Raw genomic sequence first — 19429 nt, forward strand, 5'->3', positions numbered from 1 at the left:
AATCAAACTCCCCAAATATTAAAGACTTTTATATATCACAATACACCAAAAGGAGGAGCCAAGAAACGGAAAATACACAGGTAGCACAAGTAAGTGACAGAACTGGTGTTGAAGGTATTAAGAGCTCAGGGGAACTAACAGAAACAAGACTTGGATACCTCACATAAGAAGAAATCCAAATGGACATTAAACATATGTAAGGTGATCAGTAATCAAGAAATGCAAATTCAGACCTCCATAAGAGATTACTGTCACCCACCAGGTGAGCTAAAATTGAAAAGTTGGACAATATCGAGTGTGGTGAGACTACGGAACAAGAACTCTCATCTTGCTGACAGGATATATACAAATGAAATATATACACACGCATCCCTGCACGTTCATAAGAATGTTCATAGTGGCATTATTTGTAATACCAATACTGGAAAACATAATTATTAGAATAAATAACACATATTGTGTACTTTTATACAACGAAATTCTACATAGTATACTACAGCTACACAATATACATGATTCATTTATATAACATTTTGAACATTATAGAGTTCAAAAATTGGCAAGACTAAGTATTATCATTTAGAAATATATACATAAGCATTAATCGAATCTTATTTGGGGGCATTATATTTGATTAAATTTTGTAGATCTTCAATGTGTATTAAAAATGATGTGTATTCTCTTGTTTTAAAGGATTTTCTATACCTACTAATGTAATATGCAAATATATACACATATATAAATGCAATAAGGATATTTATCTGTGCACACAATGCATCAATGTTGTTAATTTGTCTGCTTGGCCTATCAGTCTGAGAAAAATTTATGTTTTTTTTTTTTTAAAGATTTTATTTATTTATTTGATAGAGAGAGAGACAGCCAGTGAGAGAGGGAACACAAGCAGGGGAAGTGGGAGAGGAAGAAGCAGGCTTCCAGCGGAGTATGGAGCCCGATGTGGGGCTTGATCCCAGGGACCTGGGATCACGCACTGAGCTGAAGGCAGACACTTAATGACTGAGCCACCCAGGCGCCGCTGAGAAAAATTTATGTTAAAAAAAATCCCCGTTGTAATTGTGGATGTCAGTTTTTCCTTTTAATTCTTTATTTTTGCTTTATATTTTTCCAGGCTATGTAGTTAGTTGCATACATTTTCATGATTGTAATATTTTCCTAGTGGATTTTTCTTTATGATTCGATAAGATGGCCCTATTCATGTCCTTGTTAATGCTATTCTATTTAAAGAATCTTTTTGATAATTCATGTTGCTACAGTTTTTTGTTGGCATTGCATAGAATTTGCCTGGTATGCTTGTCTCTTTATTTTCTCCCATTTTAGTTGCTTAGTCTTATCTGTTTTTTAATACATTCGTTTTTAACTGTCTTGGTAATTATGGAGTGGCCAACTAATGCGGTAGCTATGTGCTCAGATCATGTAAGAGGTGGTTAAATTATACTACTACCCAGTAAGCTAGCCTGGACCATCAGCAAATTTCTTCCTGAAACTGTCTCCAGAAAATCATCTCTCTGGGCCCCCAGAGCATCTTCATTTAAAATCAGGATTTTGTTGGTGTAAGGCAAGCTACTCTGTTTCCCTATTCTTGTTAAAACAAAGTTTCAGCTTTTTATCTTAGAAAATTGGTCACTTTCAGGTTAAAACTTCAAATAGATGCCATTATTTATGTTTATTTTTAAATGGAACTTTTGACTTGTGACCATTGGAGTTTTTCCCTTCATTTTCTTATTAAAAGCCTCAAAGAAACATTTTCTTTCTTTTTTTTTTTAAAGATTTTATTTATTTATTCGACAGAGATAGAGACAGCCAGCGAGAGAGGGAACACAAGCAGGGGGAGTGAGAGAGGAAGAAGCAGGCTCATAGCGGAGGAGCCTGATGTGGGGCTCGATCCCATAACGCTGGGATCACGCCCTGAGCCGAAGGCAGACGCTTAACCGCTGTGCCACCCAAGCGCCCCTCAAAGAAACATTTTCAAGCAAAATTTTCAGTTTGTGGGTTGGTAACTTTGTAAATGAGAGGGTTTACTGGAATTGGGGAAAATGATTCAGTTGAAAGAAGAAGGAGGTTGGACTAAATTAGAGTTGTGATTGGACTGGGGATGGGGCTGACCAAATCAGAATTTTGAGGACACATATAGAGCCTGATAGTCACATGACTTTTCATTTAATGATTCTTTCCTGAAAAGAAATAATCTTTCTGAGTCTTGGCGTATCTTCATGTCAAACCTGGATTTCAGACTAGCAGAATGTAAATTACTTTTTTCTCCTTTAAAATATAAAAGAGATTAAAGCAACAACTTTTTACATCAAAATGTGATTTTTTCCTCTTAAAACTCATTCACTCACTCACTCATTCATTCATTCATCCATTCATTCATTTACTCATTTAGAAAAAATCTGTGGGTACCTCTTGGTGCCAGGCACTGTTTTAGGTGCTTGGCCTACATCATTGGGATAAACAAAGATTCTGCCCTTGTAGAATTTATATCCTACATGGAATAGGTAGAGAAAGAAATAATAAACATAACTAAATTATATAGGATCACAGAAGATGATACATGCAATGTAAAAAAGAAAAGCATAGCAGAATAAGGGAGCTAAGGACTACAGGATGTTGGGGGACCAAAGGGGAGGATGGCTGCAAATTCAAATAGGGCTGTCACGGTTGGGTGACCTCATTTAAACATAGACCTGAATAAGACAAGTAAGAGTGCTCTTGGCCAGGGAAATAGCTAATGCAAGGGCCCTAAGGCAGGAGCTATGATCAAATAATACCAGGAAGGCATGAGCATGGGAGGAAATCAATTAGATAGGGGAGAGCCTTATAGGTCATTGTGAGCACCTTTTATTTTCACTGTGAGAGAAATAGGGAGCCAATGCCTAATTGTCTAACTAGATCCCCTTTTCTCCCAATCCCATCCAATTGTATTGATAATTTTAAAAAATTATTGCCAATCTGATACTATAATGTGATAATTCATTATTGGTTTACTTTCATTTTCCTAATAGGGAGGTTGCGTGTATTTTGTATTTATTGTTTCTTTGGAATTGCTTTCTCTGAATGGCCTGTTTATATTCCATACCCATTTTTTTTTAATAGGGTTGTTTGTGTTTTGTTATGCGTATTAGTAGTAGTAGTAACCTTTTATATGTTATAGGCATTAAAAAATTACCTGTTCATCTAGCATTTATCTTTTTTTTTTTTTTTTAATTTATTTATTCGACAGAGATAGAGACAGCCAGCGAGAGAGGGTCCACAAGCAGGGGGAGTGGGAGAGGAAGAAGCAGGCTCATAGCGGAGGAGCCTGACGTGGGACTCGATCCCAGAACGCTGGGATCACGCCCTGAGCTGAAGGCAGACGCTTAACCGCTGTGCCACCCAGGCGCCCCAGCATTTATCTTTTGACTTTGAACATCTTCTGCAATGAAATTAAAATTTTATACAGATAAATTTTTACAATTACTTCTTTTATAGCTCTGAGGTGTTCTGCCTTGCTTAAAGGATCTTTACAAACTCTAGGTTGTAGAACTAGTCTCTTAAGTTTTCCTCTTAGATTTTTAAGGTTTGTTTTTTCCTTTTGGATATTTAATTCAACAGGACATAGTGTCCATGGAAGCTTTGAAGCTGGAACTCCTACATTACATCATGCCACAAGAATAGTCAGTTTTGCAATCATAGTTATTATATAAAACATCCTTTTCACATTGAATTAAAATCCTACCTTTGTCATATTAAAATGAAGGAGCATTTTTTAAGGTTAAGATATATTACATCATATCCAAAACCTGATAAGAATGATCTAGAAGGGATGGTTTCATAGATTGAGAGATAGGAAATAAAGCAGGATGCCAGTTACTAAGAAGTTGGAGGGATTGGGACCCAGACCACAAGGGAGAGGGCTTAGGTCACCTCATGTCTACTAACTCACAGAAAGCTGAGGATACGGGCATAGTCATAGGCAGCTTGCTAGTCCTGCTGAAGGGCACATGAGAAATCCTTATTTAAGAGCTTTTCTTTTCCCAGAGAAGTCAGAAGATCATCCACTCCTCAGAAAGAGGACAAGAAGGGGAAAGAGGGTGGAAGAGGTACATAGATTTGAATAAAGAGAGGAATATGGGAAATTCTATCATTGCAGAGTGGGAAAATAAACAATTAGAAGAGTATAAGAGGCTTGGCAGGCAGAATTTAGCAACTGGATTTAGGCAACTGGATTTCTGTGGTAATGGGTTTCAAATGAGAATTCTTGGGAGGTTATATATGATTTTTGCCAGCAAAGATAGCTGATAAGGTGAATTTTAGGTTTTTAGTAAACTTTTAGTTTCTTTTGCTAATACTTTCAAACCATTTAAGTCAAAAGCTTTTAGTTTCATTTATTAGTAGTTTAAAATCACCGAAGGAAAAACTTTTTAGTTTGTTTTCTAATTAATACTTTCAGACCATTTAAGTCAAAACTTTTCATTTGTGGGCTGATCATGCTGTACCTTGGTGTTAATAAATTACAGGGGTGATTATTTAATCATGGCAATCCAAAGATTAGGTGGTGGGTCAAGAGATAAATGAATCAGGGTGACTGACTCAGGGCTGATAAGGGCAGTCAGAACATAAATACCAGGGGCATTTTCTATAATCATGTCCCCACCTTGCCATTGTTACTTCATTCCTCCACCTGAGTGCATCAATCATTCATTCATTCAACAAATACTTACTCAGCACCTATTATGTGCCAGGCACTGTTCTATATGCAGAGGATACACCAGTGAACAAGAGAGACAAGGTTCCTGCTTTCCTGGAACTTATGTTCTAATACAGGAAGATAGACAATAATAATAAAAATAATATTAATAATAATAATAGCTAACATTAATTTAGCAACTACTGTTTGCTGAGACTGTTTTAAGCACTTTACAAGTATTTGCTCACTTAAACCTTATCATAACAATAAGAGATAAAGACTAGAATTATCCCCATTTTATGCAGTGGACACTGAGGGCCCAAAAAGGGAAAATAACTTCCCCATTAGGGCAAAGTTAAACAGCCAGGAAAAGGCACACTTGGAATTTAGCACCAAGACAGGCTATAGATCCCTTTCTCTTAATGATTTGCTGTGCTGCCTCTCAGACAAGAAACAAGGGGAGAAACAATAAACAGAATAAACTTGTTAGTGTTCAGTACTACAAAAAATAAAATAGGGCAACATGTCAGAGGTGTGGGGGAGAAAATGAAGATGTCAGGGAAAGCCTCACTGATGCGATGACATTTGAGCCGAGGCTTGAAGGAGGTTAACACAGTTATCTTGAGACACAGGCAACAGAGAAAACCTAGTGCAAAGGAATCTTATCCTTGTTTGTGAAAGAGAAATGCCCTGTTGGCTGTGGCTGGAGTTTAATATGTAAGAGAGTGTCTGATTAAAAGTGAAGTCAGGGAGATAGGCAGGAACCAGACCCCGTGGGGTCTTGGGTCACATTAAGGAATTTGACTTTTATTCTAAGTGCAGTGCATTTTTATGCAGGAAAGTAACACTCCCCGATTCATAATTTTCAAAGATCACTCTCACTGCTATATGCAAAATTAACTTTATGTAGGGCCAAAGTGGAAGCAGGAAGACCCATTAAGGAGCAATTACAATGCAGGTGAGAAATCTTAGTGGCTTGAACTAGGGTAGTGGCAGTGGAATGATATTTAGGGTACTACTTTGAAAGTAAAATTGGTAAGTCTTGCAAATAAACTAAATGTTAAGAGTAAAGAAAGAGGAATTTAATTAGGAGCCTTGAGGTTTTGGTATATTAACTCAAATATGGTAGTGTCCTTTAATGAGATGTACAAAACTAGGGGAGAAATACCTTCCATAAGAAAAATTTAAGATCTTTATCTTGAACTTTATAAAGCAAGGGGCTCTTCTACTTTTAAAAAAAAACTATAAGTTTCAAAAAAAATTCTGGAAATAAAGCTTTTTAATGTTCAATTTTATGAGCTCTTAAATTTGAAACCAAGTTGGAGGAGCTGAATTTTCATTTGTTTAATAAATATTTATTGAGCATTTACTGTGGCCAAAGACCATGTGATGAGATACCGAGATGGACTAAACAAACAAGATCCTTGCCCCCAGTGCTTTTTGGGAAAGGGAGGAAGGACGGTTGGTATTTTTCTCCCCTTTCGTTGTCTTATTAAAAGTTCACCTAACGCTTGAGTAGCCATCTTATAACTGCATCTCGTGCTTCTGGCAGTTGGGCCCACCGTTCTAAACACTCACAATCGGGTTAATAAATGAATCTCTAAATAGTGACATCTCCCCTAGCACTAGAACTTAGGCTTTTTAAGAAATAGAAATTTTAACAAACAATACGAATACAACCTTTGCTTTGAAGACTAATATTTTTGCAGGAATGGTACCTTTATAAAGATCGTGGTTGCCCCCGTACTTATTTGTTCTTTCTTCATATCCAATTAAATGAAAACACTAGTCTTTCCGTAGCCCAACTCTCTAGGCTTGTTGGGTCTAGCTCAGGCGAGCGGAAGCAGGAGCCGTTGGATTTAAACAGTTTGGTGTAATCCTTCTCTACGCTCTCTCTCGCTAGCCGGGGACGTGGTGTCGGCTACCCGGGGCTTTCCGTCCACGCAGCACCGGAATGAAGGAGTCTGGGAGGGGGTCGGGGAAGGGAAAGACGGAAGAGACATTAAGTAATTGGTTCTAGAAGGTATAAAATGATGCTTAGGGTCTACTCTAAAAGACTGATTTCAAATGCCCGCCCCCTGGGCTGTTTCGGCCCCGCCCCTTGTTGTCGTCACGCCGACTTCCACCTTGCCTGCTGCGGATTGGTCTCTGCCTCGGCCTCTGAAGTGCGACGAAAGAGCTTGGGGTTTGGTTCCGGGTGTTGGGCCCTGGCCCTGGGCGCTGAGGTTTCTGGGAGGTAAGAGTCGTAATGGTGTCTGTATGATTTCCGGAGGCTGTCGCCTTAGACCTCGGCCGACGTGAGCGGCAGGAGGGTAGCAGATTATCTCTCTTGTCCGAGGGGGGGCAGGGAAGGGTGGTTGGGGTCGGAGTCGGCGATAGAGAACCGGGCGCGGGCGGTGGCGGCCCGGGAGCGGCGGGCGGTGGCAGAGCTCTTCGAGTCCCCGGCCGGCCGCGGAGCGCCGAGCGTGAAGGCAGCTTTGCAGACGGCGTTAAACAGGGTCTGCACCCCTCCATCCCCCGAACCCCTTGCGCGTCGGGCCTCTGGGTGAAGAGTCAGCGAGTTTCTGTTAACAGCCGGAAGGCGAGCCCCCGGGAGGCGGGAGTGATAAAAAATCCGGGAGTGTGTGGGAGGCGGCGGCGCCCCTGGCGGCAGGAAACCCAGTTTCTTCTTCTGCATAGACCCCTTTTCCCTTTTTGAAAATCTGGAGAAGTATACCAGTTCCCCCAGCTTCCCTGCACTCTTGCTTTTCGGACGCTTAACGGGACTTCAGTCGCCACATCTGCTAGGCACTACTCTTGGCAGCCCAAACCAAAAGTAACAAGGAATGGGTCCCTGAGTTTTGCCTATCAGAAGCCTTTGGGGGTGAGTGTCCTGTCTTGAGCATTGTAACCTACAAAAGATCTGATTTATATAATGTTGCTATAGAAGGAAATTGGACCAACAAAAGGTTGTTGGAGAATTTTGCATATGTAACTGTCATTAAAGTTTAGCACACTTTTCTACAGGACACTCAGTATTTGTCGAAGACTGTAAAACAACTTTTGTTGTTGTAGTTACTAGCCTATTTTCTTTTGTATGAGGTTTAGATAAAATGCAGACCTTAGGGCGTCTGCTGAAGTAGGGTTGAGAATTTTTAAAACTTAATCATGGCAGTACTAAATTTTACAAGGCTTTGACATTTCAATCTCATAATAATCCTGTGAGCCATTCCACAGAAACTTAAGCTGGATTGGAGGGCCACAGAGACAGAAGAACAGGAACACAAACTCAGATCTTCATGAGAGAATTTTTTGCACTAAGAACTGCCTAAGAAGCTATATTCCTTATAGACCCCGAGCTTCGTTATTTGTTTTCTTCAGAACTCTTGTTTGAGATTATTTAAGAAAATTTTGGAGAATGAGTTTTGGAAGTTATTTCACAAGGATGAATATTTATTAATACTTTATGAAATGAGGGTTTGTCATATTGGAAATAACTTGGTATAGTTTTTCTTTAAAGGATAAAAGATGACAACAGCAGCTAGGCCAACTTTTGAACCTGCAAGAGGTGGGAGAGGAAAAGGAGAAGGTGATTTGAGCCAACTCTCAAAGCAATATTCAAGTAGAGACCTACCTTCTCATACAAAGATAAAATATAGGTAATGAAGACTTTTTATTTTCTTGTTCAGAAGACAAGATTAAATCTGTTAAATGGCATGCTTATGAGATTGTAGCATATTGGGGGTATATTTATCTGTTTTCATAGGAGTAGAATGCAGTAGAGTGTTTGACATTAGAATTATGCTTTTTATAAAACGCTACCATATATAACTTATGCAGAAATTCCTATTAACTGGGAACTTCCATGTGTATATGGCACAATAACAATGACCTCAGAGGACCCATGAACTATTAGCACTAATCAATATGAGATTAAAAGTGTCACAGTAATGAGCCCTGAGTTGACCTACTAACAAAAAGTAAAGACATTTTAATTAATCTGCAGCCTTATGGGAAAATATGGGACTCAGTTTGGGTTCTGAAATATTGGAAACATTACAAGAATGCCTGTTAGTAACCTTCAGATTAGGGTAACAATCTCCTTTAGTTCCTTGAAAAGTGAGGGGCTAAAGGACGGAGTTGCTTTTTGTGAATTGTCTTCTATTGCTACAGCCATGTGTTTTCTTAGTAACATTTTTGCCGATTTGTTTCTACTTTAGACAGACTACTCAGGATGCCCCTGAAGAGGTTCGCAACCGTGACTTCAGGAGAGAGCTGGAAGAGAGAGAGCGGGCTGCTGCAAGAGAAAAAAATAGAGATCGTCCAGCACGAGGTACCAACACTGCCCCCACAGATTTGTCTCAGGAATTATGTTGACAGCAGTTTTTCTTTCATGTGCTAATTGGAACTGATTAATATTTTTGTTTGTTTGCTTTAAAATGTTGGTGTAAACAATTTAAAGTGTTGTTTGCTTTAAGATTCTGGTAATACTTTCTTAAGTGATCAGATTAGAGGTGCTAACAAGGTTGATTCCAGTGCCATCTGTTTGTGCCCCTGTAGTAGCAGGAACAGGATGATCTGGGGATATCTGGCAGCTGTTTCAGTTTACATAAAGGTTGTTTTTTGTTTTTGTTTTTTAAGGTTATCTATTTATTTGAGTGAGAGCACGAGCGCACATGAGGATGAGCGGGGGCAGGGTGGGGGGGAGAGCAGAGGGAGGATCTCAGGCAGACTCCACACTGAGCCTAGGGCCTGATGCTGCTCTGCAGGCCTTGATCCCAGGACCCTGAGATAATGACCTGAGCTGAAATCAACAGTGGACACTCAACCGACTTGGCCACCCAGGCGCCCCTAAAGGTTTTGACTGTTTACAGCAACCAGAGTTTTTGAGGCCCTGTGTTTTCTGTCTATAAGGGTCTCCTATTTTTGTCACCGGCTTTTGGAAGGCATCTAGGGACATAAGTTATACTGTCTTTTTTATATTTTCAGCATATGTAAACTGTTCCCTAAATTTCCTCAGAAAGGCTACAGTTCCCATATTAAAATCATTATTTTTCATTAATACATTCAACAAGTGTTGACCAGAGACGCATGCCAGGCACTGTGGTTCCTGTCTGTGCTATCTTGATGACAATAATCTAGCTCTGTGTGCCCTCTGTGTGCCCACAGGTCCCTAAAATGTTACAAGAAACAGTGTTTTTTTTAGTAAGCTAAGTGATGTTTGTTTTCCCCCAGAACATACAACCTCCTCATCAGTGTCGAAGAAGCCTCGGTTAGACCAGATTCCTGCGGCCAACCTTGATGCAGACGACCCTCTAACAGATGTATGTTTTAGTTCCCCTGTCGATCTCCGTCTCCACGTAGTAATTCATTTGTTACGTTTTCTGAAATGCTGCTTTTATTTTTTGGCTTTAAGAAGTGGCCTATTTTATTTTTACTTGTGTTCAAATGTAGTCCTGACTTCAGTGCTAAGCTTTATGATTGATTTTTAAACGAAAAGTATTACTAATCACTAGAGTAATTAAACTTTAAGAGCAAGTTTGATCTCTGGAGAACCAAATAAGAAAGTGATCTATTAAAGGATAAGCTTCCCCAAAAAATAATTCTCCATACTAAACCCTGGAGGCTGACCATGTTCTATACTTCCAGAGGGCATTCTTCATTCTAGGGTCTCTGTCAGTAATAGCACCCCCAGGAGTTGAACTCAAAGCCTTTCCACGTTAGATACCAAACATGCCCTCTCTAGAAGTACAACTCAACTTAAGGGCTCCCTCTGCTTAGGAAGGGAAGTGATCTAAGTGGAAGTTCTTTTACAATTAGTGCTTCAGTTAACATTAAAATTCAGTGGGACCCTACGGTCTATAATTAACTTGCAGTTTTGTACATTCAGTGGGAAAACATGAGTGGCCTTTCATCGGTTACATCTAACAGTACATATATCAGCAATTAATTTCAGAGTTGACACATTGAATTAAGTAATTAACTCAGTAATTAAAGGGAATCCCATTTTAAATGGGATTTAATAATTGTTTGAAATTATTCTAAGAATGTAACACCCTTTTTTGTACTTTTGATTATCCTTACTTGCTTAAAAGTTGTTTAGAACTAATGAAATTATTTGACTCTCAGGGTGATACACTGTGTACATTATGTACTGTGTGTATCAGTGTAAAGNGCACCCTTTTTTGGTACTTTTGATTATCCTTACTTGCTTAAAAGTTGTTTTGAACTAATGAAATTATTTGACTCTCAGGGTGATACACTGTGTACATTATGTACTGTGTGTATCAGTGTAAAGTGTTCCTTGTCGGATTTTAGAAATATTTTCATACGTAAATTCCCTTTTGACCATGTAAATTTGAAGAATACTTTGTTACACTTTTTGCTGTTACAATCTCTCAAGCATCTCAGGGACATTTTAGCAAGACTTCTGTATGTTTTGGTTGATGGTTGACTTTAATCATATTTAGGTGCATTTATCTTTCCCAATATGAANCTTGTCGGATTTTAGAAATATTTTCATACGTAAATTCCCTTTTGACCATGTAAATTTGAAGAATGCTTTGTTACACTTTTTGCTGTTACAATCTCTCAAGCATCTCAGGGACATTTTAGTAAGACTTCTGTATGTTTTGGTTGATGGTTGACTTTAATCATATTTAGGTGCATTTATCTTTCCCAATATGAAAATTAATCCTGCCCCAAAGATATGGTAAGTGTAATTTTTTTGGGAAAAATAATGAGTAATGTCCATTTTCTCCTGGGATGTCGTCATTTTTTTCAGGAGGAAGACGAAGATGAAGATTTTGAAGAGGAGAGTGATGATGATGATACCGCAGCTCTTCTTGCAGAACTAGAAAAAATTAAAAAAGAAAGAGCTGAAGAGCAGGCCAGGAAGGTAAAATCACAATATTAAATATGTGCATCTTCTCGTCTTTTCTAAACGGAATATTTTTTTTTTAAGATTTTATTTATTTATGTGACAGAGATAGAGACAACCAGTGAGAGAGGGAACACAAGCAGGGGGAGTGGGAGNAATATTAAATATGTGCATCTTCTCGTCTTTTCTAAACGGAATATTTTTTTTTTTAAGATTTTATTTATTTATGTGACAGAGATAGAGACAACCAGTGAGAGAGGGAACACAAGCAGGGGGAGTGGGAGAGGAAGAAGCAGGCTCCCAGCAGAGGAGCCTGATGTGGAGCTCAATCCCATAACGCCAGGATCACGCCCTGAGCCGAAGGCAGACGCTTAACAACTGAGCCACCCAGGCGCCCCCAGAATATTTTTTAATTTAAGTAATATCATCTTACATTAGAAATCGTCCCTGCCNGTAATATCATCTTACATTAGAAATCGTCCCTGCCGTGTCTAGATACTACTGCACCTGTAGATCTGGAAGGCTGATTATTTTTGCGACATCCTGATTTTCCTGGTTATGTTAGAAATTCTTTCCAAATAGTTCAGGTATGCTTCATAATGCTCATCAATTTGTTTTTTATTCGTTTGTTCAACAGACATTTAATCATTGTCCATTACGTGTCAGAAGAATTAAAGATAAATTTAATCATGGTCTGCAAAGAACCCATGGATATAATGAGGCCATCTTTATGTCTTTGTCTCCTGCTTCCAACCTTCTTTCTAGACATTTGTTGTGTAGTCTGTAACTAGATTTTATGTAAGCTAGGACAATTTACCTAGCCAGTCTCTCCGTTTATACAATGAAAGAAAAGAATGTCTATCTCAAAAAGAATTACAAGGATTACATAGGATCCACGGTGCATACCTTTAAACTTTGGATGAATTTGCCATAGTAGTAACAATAAGAGACGAAACAGGTGAGCAAAAGCAGGTCAGAACAGTAGAGGTTCATAAGCCAATGCTAAAGGAGTTTGGACTCTGTCTTGAAGGCCGTGAAGAGCTAGTTGATTTCAGCAGGAGTATGATAAGATTGGATATGCGTTTTATTTTTTTGTTTTTTTAATTATGNTCATACGTAAATTCCCTTTTGACCATGTAAATTTGAAGAATGCTTTGTTACACTTTTTGCTGTTACAATCTCTCAAGCATCTCAGGGACATTTTAGTAAGACTTCTGTATGTTTTGGTTGATGGTTGACTTTAATCATATTTAGGTGCATTTATCTTTCCCAATATGAAAATTAATCCTGCCCCAAAGATATGGTAAGTGTAATTTTTTTGGGAAAAATAATGAGTAATGTCCATTTTCTCCTGGGATGTCGTCATTTTTTTCAGGAGGAAGACGAAGATGAAGATTTTGAAGAGGAGAGTGATGATGATGATACCGCAGCTCTTCTTGCAGAACTAGAAAAAATTAAAAAAGAAAGAGCTGAAGAGCAGGCCAGGAAGGTAAAATCACAATATTAAATATGTGCATCTTCTCGTCTTTTCTAAACGGAATATTTTTTTTTTAAGATTTTATTTATTTATGTGACAGAGATAGAGACAACCAGTGAGAGAGGGAACACAAGCAGGGGGAGTGGGAGAGGAAGAAGCAGGCTCCCAGCAGAGGAGCCTGATGTGGAGCTCAATCCCATAACGCCAGGATCACGCCCTGAGCCGAAGGCAGACGCTTAACAACTGAGCCACCCAGGCGCCCCCAGAATATTTTTTAATTTAAGTAATATCATCTTACATTAGAAATCGTCCCTGCCGTGTCTAGATACTACTGCACCTGTAGATCTGGAAGGCTGATTATTTTTGCGACATCCTGATTTTCCTGGTTATGTTAGAAATTCTTTCCAAATAGTTCAGGTATGCTTCATAATGCTCATCAATTTGTTTTTTATTCGTTTGTTCAACAGACATTTAATCATTGTCCATTACGTGTCAGAAGAATTAAAGATAAATTTAATCATGGTCTGCAAAGAACCCATGGATATGATGAGGCCATCTTTATGTCTTTGTCTCCTGCTTCCAACCTTCTTTCTAGACATTTGTTGTGTAGTCTGTAACTAGATTTTATGTAAGCTAGGACAATTTACCTAGCCAGTCTCTCCGTTTATACAATGAAAGAAAAGAATGTCTATCTCAAAAAGAATTACAAGGATTACATAGGATCCACGGTACATACCTTTAAACTTTGGATGAATTTGCCATAGTAGTAACAATAAGAGACGAAACAGGTGAGCAAAAGCAGGTCAGAACAGTAGAGGTTCATAAGCCAATGCTAAAGGAGTTTGGACTCTGTCTTGAAGGCCGTGAAGAGCTAGTTGATTTCAGCAGGAGTATGATAAGATTGGATATGCGTTTTATTTTTTTGTTTTTTTAATTATGAAATATTTCAGTAATACAGAAAAATATGAATAATAAATTTAATAGTCATCTACTTGGATATGCATTTTAGAAAGATTACCCTGGCAGAAGTATGGAGGTTGGATTGGGAGAACTGATTGAGAAGGGTGTTCTAATAATCCTCACACGTAATTAAAATGATTTTGCCTAGTAGGAATTGGAATTGACAGAAGTAAATAGATGCTGATAGAGCTGTCAAGGAGGTAAAATTGACCAGATAAAGTGACTGATTAGATGTGGCAGCAAAGATGACCCCCAGTTCCCGGGTAGATGTTGCTGACATTCCCTAATGGGGGGATGGCAGAAGGATGCGCATGTTTGGATGGAGAGAAAAGAGATGATGAGCTCTGTTTGGAACATGTTGAATTTGACACATTATGAGACATTCACATGGAGATGTCTGTGTCCATTTTCAAACAGAACAGCTCGACTTTTTTTACAGCTTCTGTGTAAGTTTTCATTTGAACCAAGAATTATTCTGTTTAAAGAGGAGAAAAAGACTGACGTGGGTTCACGTAAGGAGTCTCAGGAAGTAGAAGATTGCTGAAATTCAGATTGGAAGAAGAATATTATAATTCCTGCCAAAGTTTGGCATACGATAGCATAATTCCCATAATAGCTTCTAACTGTCGTATTTAATTTTTAAAAATCAGAGAATTAGAAGAACTTTCCTAATATCACTTGCATACCACTAGAGGGCTGCTGTTCTATTCCCAATTCTTTTGGCTTGCCTAACAGCTCTGGATACATAAAGAGACAGGCAGCTCAAGTGCATTCGGTTGACCCTTAGGGAGGATAAACATTTTAGACAGAAGGTTTTGGAATTTTGTAAGATTCCTCTACTCTCTTTGTACAAAATGTATTGGTGTTTCTAGGGGTTGAAGGACAGTTTTACTTTTGTTCCTGTTGCCCGTCTGGTTTTCTAGTGGCCAATTTTTGAGGTGTCCCAAAATAATATTTTCAAACCAGTCAGCCTATGTCAGGGGCTAGGAAGCTTTCTGTAAAGGGCCAGACGGCAAATATTTCAGGATATTTCAGGCTTGCAGACCAGGCCATCTCTCGTGCGGCTTGTCGGCTCTGCTCACTGTAGCATGAAAGCAGCTGTAGACAATATAGAAATGAATGAGTGTAACTGTCTGTTCCAGTAAAATTTTATTAACAAAAATAGGGTGGTTTGGGTTTGATCCGAAGGCTGATTATGAGCCTATGTTTGTGAACCATAATGTGCCTGGTACTTGAATATGGAAAGAGTTGCCACCATTTTTCCCCAGTGCTGTGCGTGGCAGGCAGCCAGGACTCTAAAGGAGATAATATTGCAAATATAAAATGGCCAGAACTTTATTATATCACATNTGTGCCTGGTACTTGAATATGGAAAGAGTTGCCACCATTTTTCCCCAGTGCTGTGCGTGGCAGGCAGCCAGGGCTCTAAAGGAGATAATATTGCAAATATAAAATGGCCAGAACTTTATTATATCACATGTGTTATTATTATAAGTTGGATACATTGTATACTTGAGTTTTTATTTTTCTAGCATCTTAGAGAAATGTCTTCACTTTCAACATCAGTATAATTTGTTAAAAATACATAGTTTTTAGAAAGCTATCTGTTCTTAATCTGTAATGAATGTTCCTGATTTTGTTTGCTTAAGGTCTGAGCAGTGAGCTGAAGGAGTTTCCCTGTTTATTTCCCTGAGCATTGTGTCTTCTCACCCCCGGTTATTTGGCATCTTAAAAATGAGATCTGTTGTTCACATTTGGATATTAAAATGAAATATCATTAACTCTATGGGAAATGAAGCTATTTTTCCAAGTGGTCTAAAACTTGATTAGGTTCATTTTACTTATTTATTTTAAGACTTATATATTTGAGAGAGGGAGAGAGTATGAGCAGGGTGAGGGAGAGGCAGAGAGAGGGAGAGAATCCCCTGAGGGTACTGAGGGTGGAGCCTGATGTGGGGCTTGATCTCATAACCTGAGATCACGACCTGAGCCAAAATCAAGAGTTGGCTACTTAGCTGACTAAGCCACCCAGGCACCCCTATTAGGTTCATTTCAAATTGAAAGTCTCTTTTTCCTTGATCCATTAAGTCATCAATTTTTGTCCTTCCTAAAATACAGAAAAGTGGGCTTTATTTTTGTTTTAAGATAGCATGAACAGGTAGAGCTAGCAGTATGGCTAAGAATTCCAGGTATTTTATATTTCTAATTCTAAGAATGAACCTGAGGGTGATTTGAGTTTAAAGAGGTTAATGCTTAAATTAAAAGTGAAGAAAGACAAGCTTATAACTGATGAAGAATGAGTGGTATAAAAATGGAAAGTTAGTAACAATAAATCGTAACAAAATGAATAAATTTGGGGTAGATTAGTAGAAATGCATGTTAACTGAATATAATATGTTACATGATAGTTTATCTTAGGAGCTACTTCTTAACTAATAGTAACTTGTAACTAATTCTGGAGGTATAAATTTATGTTGTTAATAATTCAATATAAAATTATTTTTAATTATAGTTCTATATAGCCCATCTTTAAAAATCAAGGTATTAGCTTTGCTAAATGTGTCTCTTGGATGTTTAATATATTCTCAAATTACTAGAATATATTTACTGATGTACTCTCTGAAAATAAGCAATTAATTTTGTATGTACTTCAAGAAAGAAAATAGATTTAAATATGCATTCATAGAATTTCTGAGTCAGACTAATGAATGTATGATGACAAGCATGAAATATTTATAATAAAAAGGCCAAATTATTTTGGTAAGTGAGCTTTTCTGGTATATCTTATATCTTAAAAAAACAAACACCTACCTTGATGCTCATTCCTTCTCCCTCATAAAATCCTAGCAGTCTTTTAAAATAGGAGTTATGTAAGAAGATTGACCCCAGAATTAATATAAGTAAATGAGTCCTTCTCTGTCATTGACAGGAACAAGAACAGAAAGCTGAAGAAGAAAGAATACGTATGGAAAACATTTTGAGTGGAAACCCTCTCCTTAATCTCACTGGCCCATCCCAGCCTCAGGCCAACTTCAAAGTTAAAAGAAGGTACTTCACACTGATGAGTTGGGTATATATTGCAGATTGTGCGTTTTATACCAAACTATATTATGTAAGGCCTCTAAAAGCCCCCTTTTCACTGATACTCTTCTCCATCAGATATGGGAATAATGGAAGAAGGAGAATGAAAGAAAATGTACTTACTTTTAGTAGATATTTATGATAACCAGCTGCGTACCACATACTGTTCTAAGCGCTCGGGATGGAGCAGTGCATTGAGCCTTTGGCTCTCCAAAGCTTACATTTTGGATGTATGGGTGAAGAGTCCCCAGGGTTATCCTTCACATTCAGAGACTTCCTAGAAGGACACAGAGGATTCCACATATAGTTGTACTCGTGACTAATGTAGTAAAGATATGCAGCCAGATAGATCATAAAGGAGAAAGCTATGCTTCCTTATGCTCTGTCCTTCCTATGAGGGGTTACCCAGCACGTTCTTTCCCCTAGACTGAAATGTAGATCTGGGCCAGTCTATGAACCTTAATGGTTACACCCCAATAGTTTCTTCTCCTTTGTTGCCATAAAATGCAAATACTACAATGGATGATTACTAAGTAGTAACTGATGAGAGAGTATAAAATCCTTGAAACCATACAATCTAAACTACAGTAAACTGGTCAGTTATTATCATCTAGGAGTATCTGTACCAATCGGGGTTCTGCCTCTTTGTTTTAGACCTGAAAACCTTACATATTTATGTAATTAAGCCTATGAATTCCTAACTCAAAGTTGCTTATACAGGAGAAGTAATAAGAATGTTCGTGTGTTCTAAATAGAAATTGCCCTTCCTGCTATAATACAAGAATACAGTCTATTAAGAATTACTTTATTCTTTTGGGTGTAATTGCTGCATCAGGTGACGCACATGTTGAGCATCTTTCTGGGTAGTGACTAAGCTCTTCAGTTCACTTGCTCTTGTCTCCTGATACAGTCATGTAAGAGCGTTCTGTTTTCTTTTTTCCCTTTAGGTGGGATGATGATGTTGTTTTCAAGAACTGTGCAAAAGGTGTAGATGATCAGAAGAAAGACAAAAGATTTGTAAATGATACGCTGCGATCTGAATTTCACAAAAAGTTCATGGAGAAATATATTAAATAGTACAGTTTTATGTGCTTAATTAAAGACTGTAAAATGTAAACGAGCATTCTCACTTTTCTTCTTTTTTTCTCTTTCCTATTCTAAATTGTGTATAGGCTTCCCTAATTTTAAGTTCCAAAATAACCTCTCCTTTATTGATACCTTATTTGATGAGGACTTGGGAATTGGTTTAACCTAGTTTCCATTCTCTGAATATTTCCAGTCATATGTTTTCCTTTTAATATGGGAAAGGGAATCTTGTAATAAATATTTTCAAAAATCGAAATAACTAAATCCGTGTCCCCAACTTTTTTGTTGAAATGTATGCAGCTTATAAAACATTGCATATTTTCTTTTGTGAATTGTATTTCTTTGTGCATTAACTTCTCATTTCTTTGACATTAAAGTCACTTAATGTGTGATATCTTCACCATGTGTTTTTAAGAGTGATGGAGGGGGGTGCCTGGGTGGCTCAGTTGTGAAGCGTCTGCCTTCGGCTCAGGGCGTAATCCCAGGGTCCTAGGATCGAGCCCCACATCAGGCTCCTCTGCTGGGAGCCTGCATCTTCCTCTCCCACTCCCCCTGCTTGTGTTCCCTCTCTCGCTGGCTGTCTCTCTCTCTGTCAAATAAATAAATAAAATCTTAAGAAAAAAAAGTGTGATGGAGGATGAAAGGCATTCTATTTTGGCCCACATGTTGGTAGGGAAGAGTGTCATCAACCTCTCTGCTCCCTGAGTGTGTGTCTGAGGACACATGGGGTATCCTTCACTTCTGCAAGAGCTCCTTTCTTTTTCTCTTGGCCCAAAACCGCTCCTTAAGCATGCCTAGGAAGCATGTGGCACTTACCTGTGTTCTGGATACTCAGCTGTCATGTCTCTTTTGAATGAGATGGAGTTTGCACATTGACACACGGTAGCTGCAGAGCCTAGGAAAGTTTAACATCAAATAATACATGGAATAAAACCTTTGGAAATAGGATTTTGTTTGTTATCTGGGAGGATATGTATGTGGGAAGTGGGAGTATCTCTCTGCAGCTGGGAAATGAAGTTTTCCTAAGCCTGGACTGTGATTGGAGGGTGTCACTTTGGTAGAAAAATTGGGACCAGAAATGAACCATTTACAGAGACTCAGTCATAAGATCTCTCATTTGTAACAGATATTGAGCTGGATAAGGTTAAAGATAAAACTTTTCAAGCAAAAGTAACATGCTTTTATCAGTGGCTATTTCTTTAAACCCTTTTCTCTAAGAGCTTATTCACTACTCCAGCATTTTCCCAGTGGAAGCTGGGACGATTTGCATGGACCCTGAGTC

The 19429-nt window shown here is 38.3% G+C and overlaps 3 protein-coding genes across 7 annotated transcripts in view; 1 reads left to right on the plus strand and 2 right to left on the minus strand.

Moving 5' to 3' along the window:
- KDM4D (lysine demethylase 4D) overlaps positions 1-6539 on the minus strand; it is a 33701-nt gene extending 27162 nt beyond the window's left edge. Inside the window, 2 exon segments of the mRNA XM_034666139.1 lie at positions 4719-4812; positions 6403-6539. The gene's annotated coding sequence lies outside the window, so the exon portion shown is untranslated.
- Positions 6509-7279, minus strand: LOC117803348 (extensin-like). Its single transcript, XM_034666146.1, has 2 exons — positions 6811-7279; positions 6509-6648 (listed from the first exon to the last, which is right to left on the minus strand). Exons 1-2 carry the CDS (start codon positions 7196-7198, stop codon positions 6584-6586), a joined length of 453 nt encoding a protein of 150 aa, XP_034522037.1. The 5' UTR covers positions 7199-7279; the 3' UTR covers positions 6509-6583.
- CWC15 (CWC15 spliceosome associated protein homolog) lies at positions 6809-18547 on the plus strand. Of its 5 annotated transcripts, none has more exons than XM_034666143.1 (7): positions 6809-6920; positions 8184-8322; positions 8884-8996; positions 9899-9987; positions 11448-11561; positions 16910-17028; positions 18009-18547. In XM_034666143.1, exons 2-7 carry the CDS (start codon positions 8192-8194, stop codon positions 18136-18138), a joined length of 696 nt encoding a protein of 231 aa, XP_034522034.1. In that variant the 5' UTR covers positions 6809-6920; positions 8184-8191; the 3' UTR covers positions 18139-18547. The 5 variants fall into 5 exon arrangements, with proteins under 5 accessions (XP_034522034.1, XP_034522031.1, XP_034522036.1 ...); XM_034666140.1 differs by having other exon boundaries at positions 6910-6996; XM_034666145.1 differs by lacking the exon at positions 6809-6920 and adding an exon at positions 6922-6981.
- The last annotated feature ends 882 nt before the right edge of the window (positions 18548-19429 follow it).

The sequence above is a fragment of the Ailuropoda melanoleuca genome, chromosome 8 (assembly GCF_002007445.2).
Source record: "Ailuropoda melanoleuca isolate Jingjing chromosome 8, ASM200744v2, whole genome shotgun sequence".
In the NCBI taxonomy this organism is placed as follows: domain Eukaryota; kingdom Metazoa; phylum Chordata; class Mammalia; order Carnivora; family Ursidae; genus Ailuropoda; species Ailuropoda melanoleuca.